This window comes from Lissotriton helveticus, chromosome 3_1 (genome assembly GCF_964261635.1).
Source record: "Lissotriton helveticus chromosome 3_1, aLisHel1.1, whole genome shotgun sequence".
NCBI classification, from domain to species: Eukaryota; Metazoa; Chordata; class Amphibia; order Caudata; family Salamandridae; genus Lissotriton; species Lissotriton helveticus.
In genome coordinates this window covers 1,875,239,352-1,875,253,171 of record NC_136061.1, presented here as the reverse complement: position 1 = coordinate 1,875,253,171, position 13,820 = coordinate 1,875,239,352, and the positions used below count along the sequence as shown (strand labels likewise).

Sequence of the window (13,820 nt, the reverse complement as noted above, 5' to 3'; positions counted from 1 at the left end):
ACCGCTATAGTTGTGCGGGTATGGCATAGCGCAACGGCGGCGATGGGCTGGAGTGATAAAGTAACGGGTGCGACACCGCTCTATGCCTCTGCGAAGTTGGGTGGCCTATGGAGGACGAAGGTATTTGAGAAGTGGGACATGATCGGTATTGGTAAAGTGCGTGATCTCTGGGTTAAAGGAAAGGTTAAGGCCTTCTCTGAACTGCAAATAGAATATAAGCTGAGTGACAGGGAAAGATTCCGGTACATCCAGGTGCGTCATGCTCTGAATTCTGTGTTGCCAGTGGGTAGTGCTGTTCCGGATTCCTCCCCCCTCGAAGATTGTATACTAGATGGCTATGTGCCGGATAGTACTATCACTGTTCTATAAGAAAATGATTAATGACCGATCGGATCTGCTTGATCGCCTCCGTGAGGCCTGGATTGCTGATGGTATTGAACTGGATGATGAGGATTGGCAGTCTGCGATCTCCTCTCCCAAGGAGGTGGCAATTCCGGCCCGCCTCCATCTGGTCCAACTCAAGATTCTCCACAGAATCTATGTCACTGGTCCCCGTCTAATTCATATGGGCTTCTCTACGGATGGTATGTGTCGGCGTGGGTGTGGTCTCCTTAAGACCTATCTTCACATTATATGGGAATGCCCTGAGGTGGTGCGATTCTGGAAACGTATACATGAGATTATGGATGATGTCACGGGTGTTATGATGCCGGAAGCCCGACAATGTTTATTGAATGTATGGAGACCGAATGACTAGGACGTGTTGCAGCTTCGGTGGGTGACTTTGGCCAATATGGTTGTGAAGAAAGATATTGCCCAGTTGTGGGGATCCGCAAGGCCGCCTACAGTGACTGCTAGGAAAGAGAGTCTGGACTGGTGCATGTTTCGAGAGAAAACAGTACATGTTGCAAGAGGCAGGCCCAAAAAATGGGGGAAGATTTGGAATCCGTGGAACTCATACCGTGGAGATATTTGTACACCCCCGCTCACCGCTATCCAGAGTCCTTCCCCGTCGCCCTGACCTGTACCCCTTCCATCTGTGTATATCGTATTGATCTTGTGCAATTCTGCCTCTGCCTCCCTCCCCTCATCTGTATTCACAGACTTTTTTCTCCTGCTATCATGTATCTCCCGTCCTCCTTGAGCACAGACCTCATGACTGTATTATTATTGTACTGCCTTGCTTGTTTGTTTGATGTTTTTTGTTTTGTGTTTCAAATAATAAAAAAAATTGTAAAAAATTTTTTAAAAAATGTTCACTGGTCGTGATCCAATTTTTTATTTTCTCACCCGATGAAACTTTGGAATTTGTGCCTCAAACTTCTTCTCAGCATTGGTGCTCCTTTAGCAAGCTTCCAGATCCAACAGCAGAAAAAAGAATCTAAAGATGGTGACAAAAAGGTGAGAGCTTCCAGAGGAGGAGTTTCAAAGTCACAGGAAGCATCAAATGGGCAGATCCGTCTGCACCCAACATCAAAAACAAAAGAAATAAAAAAAAAGACTACAAACAAGAATAAAGGTTGGAAAGATCTGGACTAGATGGAGAAAATATGCTCAGCATGTGAATCCAGAAAAGATTCACGCTGCAAAACAAAGCGTTCCTTCCATTGGTGGTCAAGGTGGCAAGCGTGGCTTTGTTTGCCAAGATGTGTCTAGGTCACTGGCATTTTGAAGACTACCAACAATGATTGATACTAATGCGTGGATGGAGCAACCAGTCACCCCTCCTCCGTGCCTTAAGGCACATTGGGCCTCTTAAACTGGATCTGAATTCGAACTAAAAACAAAATGAATCTGCCAGTGCTGGGATCCTGACCGAGGTAGCGGATCAAAATCTGGCTCCAATCACCAGTTGCATTTATGTCATTTTCTAGTATGGCATAGGCCTTGTTTGGGCCAACGTCCATTCAGTTTTAGGTGCCAGCGGAGTCTATTTGCACTGGCATACAAGGAACCACTGTGAACCTTGGCTATGCAGTAAACATCAGTCCATGACTTTATTACAGCTAGGTCATGGGTTTTGCGAAGGCAAACTACTTTGGAAGCAGAAAAGCTGGCAGAAGTCCAACTGAAGGTCCCTGCAGCGCTAAAGAGCCCAAAGGAGCAACATGGGGAACTGATATCTCACCAAATATCTGCAGCAGGACCTCTTTGTAGGCAACTGTTTTCTGGGGGTAGATGACGACCGAATTATAGGCACTAAAGAACTTCGGAGACAATGAATGAGTGCACACTTTAGCTAGACGCCATCATGCCTTGCTACTAAAGTTTAAGTGACATTATGCGGTCACTCTTGGTTTCCCTGTGCTTGTGTTAAGACTAACTTGGGTTTACCGAAATACTTCAGTTGTGGTGGTCTCAATATGCTCCAATGAAAAATCTACTTCTTGGTTGGAGTTAGATCAGTGACAATGTTTTGCATCCCCCAAATAGCCTCAGGGTGCATGAGGTCACACAGTGTAATACAGCTTCAAGTAGTACCCAGAGACGATGAACCAAAGACCTATCTTGTAAGAGTTCATGAAAGGCATCAACTTCCTGTAGTGTCAGCAGAGCTTCAACCATGTTTTTCGTGGACATCATTCCATAGCACAAAGAAAAGCTGCAAGAGTCGTTGAAAGGCCAACTAAGTAGCCCACGGTTTCCCCCAGCTTAACATTTTGCAGTATGCCACCACCTGCACAGTCTGCAAGACTGCCCTGGGGTCTCCATACATGAGCTCTGCCATGGCCCAAACAACTAATGGTCTTCAGTCTCAAGCCCTAATGATACACAGGTCCGATTGATTCTACTCCATATACTTCAGACGTTTCACTCTTTGAATAAGTAGAATTAAAAATCATATTTTTAATATTTAAATCCGGATACTGCAGATGTTTTGCAGGGTAGAGCCTTTCAGGTCAGTGTCCATGCTGAAATGTCAGCAAGGGACACTGCCAGTGTCAGAGAATCCTTTGTTACACTCACTTAACTTGGTGAACACTGGGGCAGAAGGAGAAAACGGGACAGGTGAAAAATGTGCCAAGGTGCCTTCCTTTACGGTATTCAGCATGTGGACAAATTGATTGCAATTTCTGCTCCATCATCTGAAGTTCTTATACTACTGCCGGTCCAAGGACCTGAAATGGAGCTAGAGATAAATACAGCAGGCACCAGCTCATGTTCGTTATGCTTAGGGGTGCTCCCCTTCTGGCAAGTACAAACTTCAGTCTATCTACACTCCAAACTCTCAGGCACTTGTATCTTTCTCAAACACACAAATAAAAAGGGCAGCCGTTTCACAAAAAGGGAAAAGCTTCAAACCAAAAGTGGAGTGCCAATAAAAATATATGTTGCTCTAAGAAATTAAACCGCAGTGCCTTGTGATCAGCATCCATTATACAGGAGCAAGAAATTAACAAACCTGTGTCTAAATCTACCACGTTAGAGGTGATAACGTGGTCTAAAAAGGGTCCACCCTCAGAAAATAAGGTCAGACAAGCATTGGATATGTAATAGGTCTCGCATTAGGAAAGTTTGAGCTATTTGTCTTGTAAATGACTTTTTTTTATTTGTGTTGGTTTTGAAAATAGCTAAATTAATAGCTTTGTCATTTACAATGCCAATAGTTATAACTTTCACAAATGTGACACCGATTGCATTACAAATGCTATGTGTTGTATTTACATGACTTACATGTACTGATATTACAATGTCTTTTAATGTTTTTAATTAATTAATACTTAAATGGAAGTTATTGTAATTTCTAATGGCAATAGCTTAAACTTTTGTAAATAACTTTAGTTAAGATTATGTTCAGTGTATTTTATTGTGACGAAAATCCAAGAACAGAAGTGAAATATTAACATTTGTTACATTTGTAATAAAGCTTGAAACATTGAGAGAACATATTTGAACCACATGTTGAATGGTTGCACAGATTGATGCAGTGGTGGCGCTGAGTGATGTTGTGGTGCCCCTGAGTGATGCTGTGGTGGTGCTGAGTGATGCTGTATACTATGCTGTTTTGTTTTGTTTTCCTATGTTTTGTTTTGGTATGCTATGCAATGTTTTGCTATCCTATGCTTTTGATTTGTTATGCTATCCTATGCTTTTGATTTGTTATGCTATGCTATGCTGTGTTTTGTTATGCCATGCTATGTTTTGTTATGCTATGTTTTGTTATGCTATGTTTTGTTATGCTATGTTTTGTTATGCTATGTTTTGTTATGCTATGTTTTGTTATGCTATGTTTTGTTATGCTATGTTTTGTTATGCTATGTTTTGTTATGCTATGTTTTGTTATGCTATGTTTTGTTATGCTATGTTTTGTTTTGCTATCCTATGCTTTGTTTTATTATGGTATGCTATGTTAAGTTTTGCTATCCTATGCTTTGTTTTGTTATGCTACGCTATGTTTTGTTGTGTTTTGTTAGGTTATGCTATGTTTTGTTATGTTATGCTATGTTTCGTTCTGCTATGCTTGGTTGTGTTTTGCTATGCTATGCTTTGCTATGTTTTGTTTTGTTATCCTATGCTTTGTTTTGTTATGCTATGTTTTGCTATCCTATGCTTTTTTATTGTTATGCTATGTATTGTTAATCTATGCTTTGTTTTGTTATGCTATGCTGGTGAGGGTGTGTGAGGGTGAGAGAGTGAGGGTGAGTGAGTGTATGAGGGTGTATTTTTTTTATTTTATGCGATTTTTAAAGCGCGCAAATACCCAGACGGGTGTCTCGGCGCTAACGTAACAGAACCCTCACTGTGGCAGAAAAATAGTTTATGCTGAGAACAGCCATGTTTTACGTTTTTTTCTGAAGTTGATGAGCGTGGGAGCGGTTTTGATATGGAAGGGTAGCGTATTCCATAGTTTGGCTGTCGCGATGGTAAAGCATCTGTCTCCCCAATTGGCCCTTTTTGTACGTGGAACCTTCAGCAGATGGGCTGATGATGAACGTAACGTTCTTGAATGTTCGAGCGGGCAGAAGGCTTTTTTTAGAAATAGCGGGCCTAGGTTGTTGATGGCTTTGTAAGCAATGCATAAAGCCTTAAATTTAGTCCGGCTCCTCACTGGGAGCCAGTGCAGCTGTCGAATATACGGGGAGATGGATGTGAACTTGGGGATGGTTAGTAGTGTCCTGGCCAAGGCATTTTGGCCCAGCTGCAGTCTGTTGAGGAGCTTTTCTTGGGCATTCAGTAGGAGGGCGTTGCAGTAATCTGTTCTAGAGAAGACCAGAGTACTGATTAAATTTTGCCCGCAGAAGGAGGTAGGTATGGAATTAGTTTTTTGATCCTTTTTAGGATATAAAAAGATGAGACCACGGAGTTGGCATGTTGGTGGAAATTCATTTTGTTGTCAAATATGACTCCTAGGTTACGTACCTTGGCCACCGGTTGGGGGGGTGTTTCCATCTCAGGTGGCCACCATTGGGGGGACCAGATAGGTTCCAGTTTCCCGAATGTCATCACCTCTGTCTTGTCAGAGTTTAATTTAAGACAGTTTGATGACATCCAGGAACTTATTGCCCTCATTCCCTCTTGGAAGTTAGCCGCAACCGATATGCCATCATTGTATACAGATAACACCAGTTGGGTGTCGTCCGCAGGGAAGAGAAAAGGTCTGGGAAATGTAATTGCCCATCTTCACTGTCTGAGGACGGTTGGCCAGAAATGAGGCAAGAAGTTCTTTAGCTTTGTTCTTTATTCCTAAGGCTGAGACACGGTCGATCAAGGTGACATGATCGACCGTGTCAAAGGCTGCGGAGAGGTCCAAAAGTATTAGTACCGCAGCTCCTCCCTTATCCATTGTCATCCTTATCTCGTGTGAGGGGGTGAGAGGGGGGTGAGAGGGGGGTGAGAGGGGGGTGAGAGGGGGGTGAGAGGGGGGTGAGAGGGGGGTGAGAGGGGGGTGAGAGGGGGGTGAGAGGGGGGTGAGAGGGGGGTGAGGGGGGGTGAGAGGGGGGTGAGGGGGGGGTGAGGGGGGGGTGAGGGGGGGGTGAGGGGGGGGTGAGAGGGGGGTGAGAGGGGGGTGAGAGGGGGGTGAGAGGGGGGTGAGAGGGGGGTGAGAGGAGGATGAGAGGGGGTGAGAGGATGAGAGGGGGTGAGAGGATGAGAGGGGGTGAGAGGATGAGAGGGGGTGAGAGGATGAGAGGGGGTGAGAGGATGAGAGGGGGTGAGAGGATGAGAGGGGGTGAGAGGATGAGAGGGGGTGAGAGGATGAGAGGGGGTGAGAGGATGAGAGGGGGTGAGAGGATGAGAGGGGGTGAGAGGATGAGAGGGGGTGAGAGGATGAGAGGGGGTGAGAGGATGAGAGGGGGTGAGAGGATGAGAGGGGGTGAGAGGATGAGAGGGGGTGAGAGGATGAGAGGGGGTGAGAGGATGAGAGGGGGTGAGAGGATGAGAGGGGGTGAGAGGATGAGAGGGGGTGAGAGGATGAGAGGGGGTGAGAGGATGAGAGGGGGTGAGAGGATGAGAGGGGGTGAGAGGATGAGAGGGGGTGAGAGGATGAGAGGGGGTGAGAGGATGAGAGGGGGTGAGAGGATGAGAGGGGGTGAGAGGATGAGAGGGGGTGAGAGGATGAGAGGGGGTGAGAGGATGAGAGGGGGTGAGAGGATGAGAGGGGGTGAGAGGATGAGAGGGGGTGAGAGGATGAGAGGGGGTGTGAGGATGAGAGGGGGTGTGAGGATGAGAGGGGGTGTGAGGGAGAGGGGGGTGTGAGGATGAGAGGGGGTGTGAGGGAGAGGGGGTGTGAGGGTGAGGGGGTGTGAGGGTGAGGGGGTGTGAGGGTGAGGGGGTGTGAGGGTGAGGGGGTGTGAGGGTGAGGGGGTGTGAGGGTGAGGGGGTGTGAGGGTGAGGGGGTGTGAGGGTGAGGGGGTGTGAGGGTGAGGGGGTGTGAGGGTGAGGGGGTGTGAGGGTGAGGGGGTGTGAGGGTGAGGGGGTGTGAGGGTGAGGGGGTGTGAGGGTGAGGGGGTGTGAGGGTGAGGGGGTGTGAGGGTGAGGGGGTGTGAGGGTGAGGGGGTGTGAGGGTGAGGGGGTGTGAGGGTGAGGGGGTGTGAGGGTGAGGGGGTGTGAGGGTGAGGGGGTGTGAGGGTGAGGGGGTGTGAGGGTGAGGGGGTGTGAGGGTGAGGGGGTGTGAGGGTGAGGGGGTGTGAGGGTGAGGGGGTGTGAGGGTGAGGGGGTGTGAGGGTGAGGGGGTGTGAGGGTGAGGGGGTGTGAGGGTGAGGGGGTGTGAGGGTGAGGGGGTGTGAGGGTGAGGGGGTGTGAGGGTGAGGGGGTGTGAGGGTGAGGGGGTGTGAGGGTGAGGGGGTGTGAGGGTGAGGGGGTGTGAGGGTGAGGGGGTGTGAGGGTGAGGGGGTGTGAGGGTGAGGGGGTGTGAGGGTGAGGGGGTGTGAGGGTGAGGGGGTGTGAGGGTGAGGGGGTGTGAGGGTGAGGGGGTGTGAGGGTGAGGGGGTGTGAGGGTGAGGGGGTGTGAGGGTGAGGGGGTGTGAGGGTGAGGGGGTGTGAGGGTGAGGGGGTGTGAGGGTGAGGGGGTGTGAGGGTGAGGGGGTGTGAGGGTGAGGGGGTGTGAGGGTGAGGGGGTGTGAGGGTGAGGGGGTGTGAGGGTGAGGGGGTGTGAGGGTGAGGGGGTGTGAGGGTGAGGGGGTGTGAGGGTGAGGGGGTGTGAGGGTGAGGGGGTGTGAGGGTGAGGGGGTGTGAGGGTGAGGGGGTGTTAGGGTGAGGGGGTGTTAGGGTGAGGGGGTGTTAGGGTGAGGGGGTGTTAGGGTGAGGGGGTGTTAGGGTGAGGGGGTGTGAGGGGGTGTTAGGGTGAGGGGGTGTGAGGGTGAGGGGGGTGAGGGTGAGGGGGGTGAGGGGGGTGAGGGGGGTGGGGGTGAGGGGGGTGAGGGTGAGGGGGGTGAGGGGGGTGAGGGGGGTGGGGGTGAGGGGGGTGAGGGTGAGGGGGGTGAGGGTGTGAGTGGAAGTGAGGATGAGGGTGTGTGAGGGTGAGGGGGTGTTAGGGTGAGGGTGTGTGAGGGTGAGGGGGTGTGTGGGTGAGGGTGTGTGAGGGTGAAGGGGTGTGAGGATGAGGGTGTGTGAGGGTGTCTGAGTTTATAATATCCACCAGACAAGACCTCACGTACAATTGTTGGTAATCTGCAGCAAAAAACAACTCAGAAAAGATCACGAATGCACGCCATCGGCAAACTGAGCAATATTACTGGACGAACGTCTGGCTGGGCGCAGCAACAACTTTCCACAAACACAGTAGTCATATCAGCGACGCTCCCGAGAACTGCATGCCACGCACCAGACTTCAAACACGCCCAAGCAGCTGGTTTCAGCTGCACCACCCACACAGGTTTCAGTGCAAGGTTAACACTGTTTATTAGTTCGGAGTTTTCATTCGAACAATGTGACTCTAAACCACAGGTCGGCAGAAGGGAACAGTAGACGCTTATTCAGTACTGGCAGATTAATTATGGGAGGAATTCGCCGATGCAGAACAAGGACAGTTTGTTCAAACTAACAAAACAATCAAAAAACAAATACTGCTCACAGCGGAAAAACAAAATAAAGTTACAAATGAACAGTCAGCATAATATGGGCAAAACAGTCCAAACAGGAAGTACAGTTTATTAAATCTAAATAAACTCTGCAGAAATAAGAGGGACCCACACAGTGCAGTCTGAAGTATTGCGTAATGGTGGGAGTGAGGAGTCAGAATGGCAGAATGAGGTACACGTCTGCTGTTAGATAACACGGTTAAAAGAACTTCCCTTGGTTTTAGCACCGCTCTTCCGCAGTACTGCAACCTACACCAAAGGTGCTAAACTGACATTTGCCAGGCAGAGGTAAAGCTCCATTTTCTGTGCTCCCAAGAAAGACGTGCCTTCAGGAGAAAGCAAAGTAGTCTGTTTCCTCTGCGGACAGATCACCCAACCAGAATTGAGGAAGCCAATTAGGCACTCCGGGATCAGTAAGCGGCCTCGGGTGACACCATAAAACGGAAGTCCCATTCATGTGACAAAAAGATGGACCTGAAATATTCTGAATCCACCCAAGACTAATAAAATAGGATTAAGAACGCATTGGTTTGTCCCATCAGTGGCCACATCACCACCTCATATAGCTTTTGAAAGGGCAATGCACTTTGAAGAAATACAATCGCAGAATGAAGTAGAACAGATGAGTCTAGAAGATCCCGGTGTTGACAGAAGTGCAATCACGAAAAGTAAAGTGGCCACACGGCCTAGCAGAGCAGTAGATCATACTGGGGAGCCAAGCTTAGGCACCGGATACGCTGGAGAGGAAAGCAGGATTAGAAGAACAAGTTAAATAAGGAGGGGCCGTGAAACTGAAAGCACGGCCGGCCGGCCGTGAAAGCCTTTGATCCGGCAGGCGGCGATGAGGGTGTGAAGCACCAGGGGCTGCGGGAGGGAGGCTGGGCTGCCATTGATGTGGTAATGCAAGGCAGGCGGCTGGTGGCATGTGCACGTGCACGTGCTTTTTAGGGCTTGCGCAATGACCTAAAAAGCACATGCACTGCAAGGAATCGCCAGTGGAATCGTGTGCTTGGTTAAACGCTGTTTAAGCCCCTATAGTCTCGCTCTGCTCAATCCGCATGCGCATTGAGAGGCGAGACCTAAAAAATGAGCTAGGGTGACACCTCAAGAAGCCACCCAAAAGTCCAACAACAATCCAGTACCCTCCATGGTGAGGCAGACTATTCCCTCCCCACACCTCATCAAAAGTGCAGGGCTGTGGGACCTTCAAATCATTCTACTACCACCAAAGCTCTTCCCATTATTCAGAATTAGGTTGTCCGGTTTTAGGTTTAAACCTATAATAACTGGAAAAAACACCGAATGGGAAATAGCCCTCACCAGTGTAAACATATAAACACTGAAAAAACACCTCCCAATTACAAAATAAATGCCATTCAAAGAAAGGAAAAGGAGTGAAAGTCATTTTTCTCCTTCCTAGAGGGGCCAAAACATTATAACTTTGTTATACAAGCTAGCAGCAAGAACGACTGGGCTAACATTCTGCTTGAATTTTGTTGTTTAGGGATGCCACTGAAATATTGTTTCTTCCTTTTTCTAGTTTTGTGGTCTTAGGTCTAAAAATGTAGGTTTTAGAAGCATGTTTTAGGTCTTGTTTAATTATTTTATCAACTTTAGAGAATCAGGAAATATCAAAACCATATTTGTTATTTGGCTACGTTGGATTCTTTCATTGATAGGTAAAATGGCTGGTTTCATAAGAATCTTTCCTAATATGTGTCATCACATTTTCCCACAGAAAATGGCTAAAACCATTGGTACATCAGCCCCCAGTTTCTAGTGAGTCAGTATTGGTAGTAGGCAAATTGCCAACACCTCAGGCTTTAAACATTCAATGCAAGGTATAGTGACAAGTATACGTGAGAAGAGTGCTATCCACCAAGCATATGGGATAGTGGTGAAAACATGACACCAGACTTTTCAAAAACATGGAACGCAGTGTCACTGGGAATGCTGCTGCTATAAGGTTCTTTCCAAGTTCAACAAAGATTGGAGTGACTTTGTTTATATTTGCAGTGATTCAGCTACGTATATGAAAAAGTTGTGTGATGAACTGACAAAATCGATACTGGAGCTGAAGTGCTTCCCTGTAAGAGCTCCTTGCCACTTCTTAGATGGTATGCTGAAAGCATCTTTACAATCTTCAGAGTTAAGGAAGAATTCTATTACCTTTTTAGTCCATTCTGGTGCACTGTTTTGTTATGGGCGGGAACTAAAACACAAATATTTCTCATTTTGTGCTTTGGGTGGCATCAAAGGAGTCACCCAAATTATGTCACTTAGCTGATGGTTCTCAGTCCAAGGGGCTGTCAATGCTATATTATCCATGTGACAACCGTTTACAGAATTCTTGCTGATTGGTGATGCCAAAGGCAAGAAATGTGAGAATCTTTGGTCTCATATTGATAGTTATGTGAAAAAAAGTACACTGTACTGCATTGTTATATTTTTACAGGAAAACAACTGCTGTAGTGGACATAATAAAAAAAACTAGAGTCTGAAAACACCCTTGTCTGCCAAGTGTTCAGCATAATTGGTGTATATGTGATGCATATCCTTGAGAGTAGGCTAGGAGACACCTTTAGTGACTTTGGAACTGCAACATGTTCCATGTTAGAGTGCTTGCCACTTGGTAAGCAAAGCAATGTTGAAGAGCAATTCAGGAACTTTTATTTTACAATGTATGAGAAATGGCTTGCAATGATGCATAGAAATGTCCCTTCACCGACAATGGCATTTGAAGTCAATGAAACCTCACTGTGGTACTCTTACAAGTTCTTGATCCCTTCCATAAAGGGGAATTTTCTCCGTACTTTCAAAAGTTCTACTTCATATTTGACCGCTTCAATAACTCTGAGGCCATAAGAGCCCAGTTCCACGTAAATGTTGCAGAACCTGCCCAGAGAATCACAATCTTCAAGGTCACCAGTATTGGCATGTAAAGCTATGTCAGTGGCCAGAGTTAGCATATTGGGTACAGGCTGTTTTTGCGCTGCCCATCTCTAGTGCTAATGTTGAGGGCCTTTTCACAGAAAAGGTTTTACATGGGAAGAAAAGAGCGAGCGCACATGAACAAAGACTCACTGAAGAAGTATTGCATGATGTACTGTAATAAGTTTGACTTGCAAGAAATGTATTTGGACCTCATATACACTGTACATACACGGTCTATATACCACGCACAATCTGTGCAGAAAGCAAGCAATAATAAAAGCAACATTTTCCAAAAACACTGGAAAAACACTATTTCTTTCGAAAATGTGTAACCACTGATAACCACTGTTTTAAGGGTATTGAAATCACTTAAAACACTGGAAAAAACCCCACCAGAATTTACCAAGAATAGAAACTTAAAACAGGAAAGACTATTCATAATGGAACAGCTCTGCGAGTAAAATCAAGATGTCCGACACCTTGACAGGTTTACAGTGGACCCTAGCTTTCACTTTGAAAGAGGGGCTTTATGCAGGCACAGAGGTGCGACTCACCATGTATGTGAATAGTTCACTCCATGGAGAAGTGGACATTTCTAGTTTTTTATTATTAACACAAAGCCACAGTACAAGAGATGCAGGAGTGGGCTCTTGAAACACCTCTGGCTCTGCTGGTAAAAGTACAAACAAGTGAGTTGGTAAATGCAACTCCACAACTTGTAAAGAAAAGTAAACTACCAAAGAATAATCTCACATGTTACCAGAATACTGTCAAAACAGTGGAAGAGGACTAAGGTGCCAAGGAGGTAGACTTATGATGGTGAAAAAGGTGAATAAGAAGGCAATTTCAGAAAAATACATTTACTGTAAATTGTATCACTATAAGAACATGGGTTAAAGGTTGCACAAAAGGGCCATGTTAAATAAGGAATTTAAGAGTGAAAGCAGGAGGATCTCAACAAAGCACAGTACTGAGGGGAAAGGGCCAAAGGAAGAAAACCTGTCAAAATCCTAGATATTCTCCATTTCATTTGGATCACATAGTTGTGTACTTCCATTTTACTTGCTTTTTATATAGGCTTAAGCATTGGTCATAACTAACATCCAACCAACGACTTCCACATTTATTGCAATTGAAGAACATTCAAAATGCACTTACATTTAGCACATCTTGCCTGAGTTGTGGAGGTTCTATACACGTAAGTAATCGCAGTAACAAATCCATAATAGCAGACGTTCCGATGTGCTTTATAATTAAGTCAACAAAATCATCTTTTTTCTTTAAGAAATCCACAATCTGGAAGAAATGCAAAAGTAGAAAAGATAATTATATTTTCACATCTGGCTGCAGTCCTCTCATTTAACGGTTTGTGATGGTGAGAACTTGCATTTTTATAAAAATGGAGGGAAGGGGGGGGGGGTCATGTTTGGGCAGCGCTTACATATTTTTCTACTAGGTCCAGCCATCACATAATATATGAACAATCAAACATCACCCTGAACATGCTTGCCAAAATGCTTTGTGCGCCCGAAAACTTACACCATTTGCTCTCCGTAAGCAACACATGAGCAAACCTGAGGGTCTTGTAAGTCATAGCTTCAAAGTAGATTAAACAGTAGAACTATCCAAACACTTTCAAAGCAATTAACTACCTGTAGTTTAAAATATCTAAACTGTATTATTAATGTTGCAGAAGGTGAGAATGATCTGGGGTGGGGGGGGGAATCACTGCTACCCTGAGAAAATAAGGGTGAAAAGACTATTATTGTGGTTACTTATCTATAGAAGTAATCACAATTTGTTTCAGAAACATTTATGATGATGTTCCTCAGGATAGGTTCGTAAAAGATAAAAGGATTATATTCCTTACCTCGTAAGCACCTGTTCTTGTCATGTAGTGCTGTAGATTCTCATGCTTACTCCTGCCATCTATTGTTGGGTCCAGATGTGTGCAAGCGTTTTTTCTTTTTAAAAAAATATTTCGAGGTAAGGTGACTCCTCTTGGTAACCGTGCACATGGGCATCAGCTCCATTGTTCGACTGTTTTGTCACAAGAGATGTGAATCTACAGCACTACATCTCAAGAGCAGATGCTTAGAATTAAAGTACCAATCTGTTAGAGGCATTTGAGACTGTAGATACACATGCCTTGCATAGACTGTACAGCAGTGTCCTCCAAAAGCAGTGACTAACCAGTGGTTGCAGTTGTTTGAAAAGTGACAGTAGCACAGCCTGTCCTACATTGACATTTGTTCTTAGTGAAAGTGTGTGTGGTGTAAACCATGTAGCTGCTTTACAAATATAAGCTATGGGGATGTTGCCCCAGAAAGCCGTATTTTAAGAGCAGTATGTGCTCTAGGCGGTAGA

At 45.9% G+C, this 13,820-nt stretch overlaps 1 protein-coding gene across 10 annotated transcripts in view; it reads right to left on the bottom strand.

Annotated features, from left to right (window-relative positions):
• PPP6R3 (protein phosphatase 6 regulatory subunit 3) overlaps window positions 1–13,820 on the bottom strand; it is a 1,896,334-nt gene that overhangs the window by 1,534,722 nt on the left and 347,792 nt on the right. For all 10 annotated transcript variants that reach the window (XM_078682862.1, XM_078682861.1, XM_078682859.1 and 7 more), the window contains one exon: window positions 12,612–12,749. In XM_078682862.1, the coding sequence (XP_078538988.1) occupies window positions 12,612–12,749 (138 nt within the window). The remainder of the gene's footprint in view (window positions 1–12,611; window positions 12,750–13,820) is intronic.